Source organism: Eimeria mitis, genomic scaffold (assembly GCF_000499745.2).
Source record: "Eimeria mitis Houghton genomic scaffold, Emh_scaff1371, whole genome shotgun sequence".
In the NCBI taxonomy this organism is placed as follows: domain Eukaryota; phylum Apicomplexa; class Conoidasida; order Eucoccidiorida; family Eimeriidae; genus Eimeria; species Eimeria mitis.
Genome location: NW_013568951.1, coordinates 3,123 through 5,181, shown reverse-complemented (window position 1 = coordinate 5,181; position 2,059 = coordinate 3,123). Strand labels below are relative to the sequence as shown.

At 58.9% G+C, this 2,059-nt stretch overlaps 3 protein-coding genes across 3 annotated transcripts in view; 2 read left to right on the top strand and 1 right to left on the bottom strand.

Annotated features, from left to right (window-relative positions):
• Positions 1-109: 109 nt before the first annotated feature.
• Positions 110-763, top strand: EMH_0035550 (uncharacterized protein; the record flags this gene model as incomplete). The annotated part of the gene is given in 2 exon segments (XM_013494983.1): positions 110-642; positions 646-763. Coding segments are annotated over 2 exon segments (651 nt in total).
• A 252-nt stretch (positions 764-1,015) lies between these two features.
• EMH_0035540 (uncharacterized protein) lies at positions 1,016-1,907 on the top strand (the record flags this gene model as incomplete). Its single annotated transcript, XM_013494982.1, has 2 exons — positions 1,016-1,435; positions 1,743-1,907. The coding sequence occupies 2 exons, from the start codon at positions 1,016-1,018 to the stop codon at positions 1,905-1,907; spliced, it is 585 nt and encodes a 194-aa protein (XP_013350436.1).
• Positions 1,908-1,975: 68 nt separating this feature from the next.
• The window catches only part of EMH_0035530 (cytochrome c oxidase assembly protein, putative), a gene marked incomplete at both ends in the record, with an annotated part of 802 nt that continues 718 nt past the window's right edge, over positions 1,976-2,059 (bottom strand). Inside the window, one exon of the mRNA XM_013494981.1 lies at positions 1,976-2,059. Coding sequence (XP_013350435.1) covers positions 1,976-2,059 — 84 coding nt within the window.

Genomic DNA, 2,059 nt, shown 5'->3' with positions numbered 1-2,059 from the left:
GCTGCAGGCGTATGGACACCCTTGGTCTCATCCTTTGCTTCATGAGGATGTTGCTGCTGCTGCTGCTGCTGCTGCTGCAGCATCAGCAGCAGCAGCAGCACATGCAAGAATGCAGCAGCAGCGGCAGAAGCATCAACGCCCCCCTTATTCTGCTGCTGCTGCTGCTACTGCAGCATCAGCAGCTGCTGTTGCTGTTGCTGCAGCAACTGCTGCGGAGCAGCAGCTGCAGCAGCAACTGGAGCAGCAGCAGCAGCAGCAGCAGCAGCAGCAGCAGACAGTGCATGAGCACGTACCTTGGCAAAGCAGCACTACCGATCTGCAGCAGCAGCAGCAGCAGCAGCAGCAGCGGCAGCAGCAGCGGCAGGAGCGGCAGCAGCAGCGGCAGCAGCAGCAGCAGCAGCAGCAGCAGCGGCTGCATTGGGAATCTCAATGGAGCCTCGTACACCCAAGTGCTGCTGCAGCAAGAGAGAGCAGCAGCAGCAGCAGCAGCTGGAAGGCTGCTGCAGCAGGAGCCCTGAAGCGGCTGTGGCCTGGGGGGCAGCAGCGCCGCAGGCAGCAGCAGCAGCAGCAGCAGCAGCAGCAGCAGCAGCATGCATCAACAGCAAGGCGCCCGCAGGCGCACCAGCAGCAGCAGCAGCAGCANAGCAGCAGCAGCAGCAGCATGCATCAACAGCAAGGCGCCCGCAGGCGCACCAGCAGCAGCAGCAGCAGCAGCAGCAGCAGCAGCATGAGCCGCTGCAGCAACACCACCTGCAGCAGCTGAATATGCTTCACAGCAGCAGGAAGCAAAGACAAGCAGCAAAAGCGCAGCTGTCTCCTTTTGTCCCCTTGCAGCATTTACACCCCCGATAGCAGCAGCAGCAGCAGCAGCAGCAGCAGCAACAGCAGCAGCAGCAGCAGCAGCTGCTGCAGCAGCAGCAGCAGTCGCTGTCGATTTGAAGCAGCAGCATAAACTGCTGCACCACAGGCAGCAGCAGCAGATGCCTTCTTCTTGCAGCAGTTGCTGCAGCAGCTGATGCTGCTGCTGCTGCTGCTGCTTCTGCTGCTGCTGTTGCTGCTGCGGCAGCAGCAGCTGAAACAGCAGCAGCAGCAGCAGCAACGCGATGGTAATCGCATAGGAGTAGCTTTTGTGGTGACAGCAGCAGCAGCAGCAGCAGCTGCTGCTGCTGCTGCTGCTTTTGCTGCTCCTGCTGCTGCTGCTGTTTCCCCTGCTGCTGCTGCCTCTGTAGCAGCTGCAGCACAGCTGCAGCAACAGCAGCTGTTGCACCAGCAACACCAGCAGCAACAGCACCAGCGGCAACAGCTGCAGCAGCAGCAGCAGCAACAGCTGCAGCAGCTGCAGCAGCTGCAGCAGCTGCAGCAGCAGCAGCAGCAGCAGCAGCAGCAGCTGCTGCTGCTGCTGCTGCCGGATGAGATTTTGACATTTTGTTTTGCAGTGAAACTAACCAGCAGCAGCTCCTGCAACAGCAGCAGCAGCAGCAGCAGCAAATGCTGCTGCTGCAGCAGCAGCAGCAGCAGCAGTAGTACCTGCTGCTGCTGCTGCTGCTGCTGCTGCTGCTGCTAGGTTAGTTGTTGATACTGACCCGTACAGCTCGTAGCAGCTTTTGTCTTTCTCACACTGACCCGCGCATATACAGCAGCAGCAGCAGCAGCAGCAGCAGCAGCAGCAACAGCAGCAACAGCAGCAGCAGCAGCAGCAACGAGAGCAACAAATATATTTATTTATTTTAGTTTGCCTTCAGGCAAAGAACAAAAACACAAAAGGAGACAGTCTGTTGCTGTCTCTCTCTCCTAGACTAACTAACAACACAGCAGCAGCTGCTGCTGCTGCTGTTGCAGCAGCAACAACTGCTGCTGTTGCAGCAGCAGCAGCAGCAGCTGCTGCTGCTGCTGCTGCTGATGACTAGCAGCACTATAGCCCCTTAGAGGGGACGGCTATGATTGAAGGAGAAGTGAGTTGCTGCTGCTGCTGCTACTATCGCTGCTGCTGGTGCTGCTGCTGCTGCTGCTGCTGCTGCTGCTGCTGCTGCTGCTGTTGCTGCTGCTGCTGCTGCTGCTG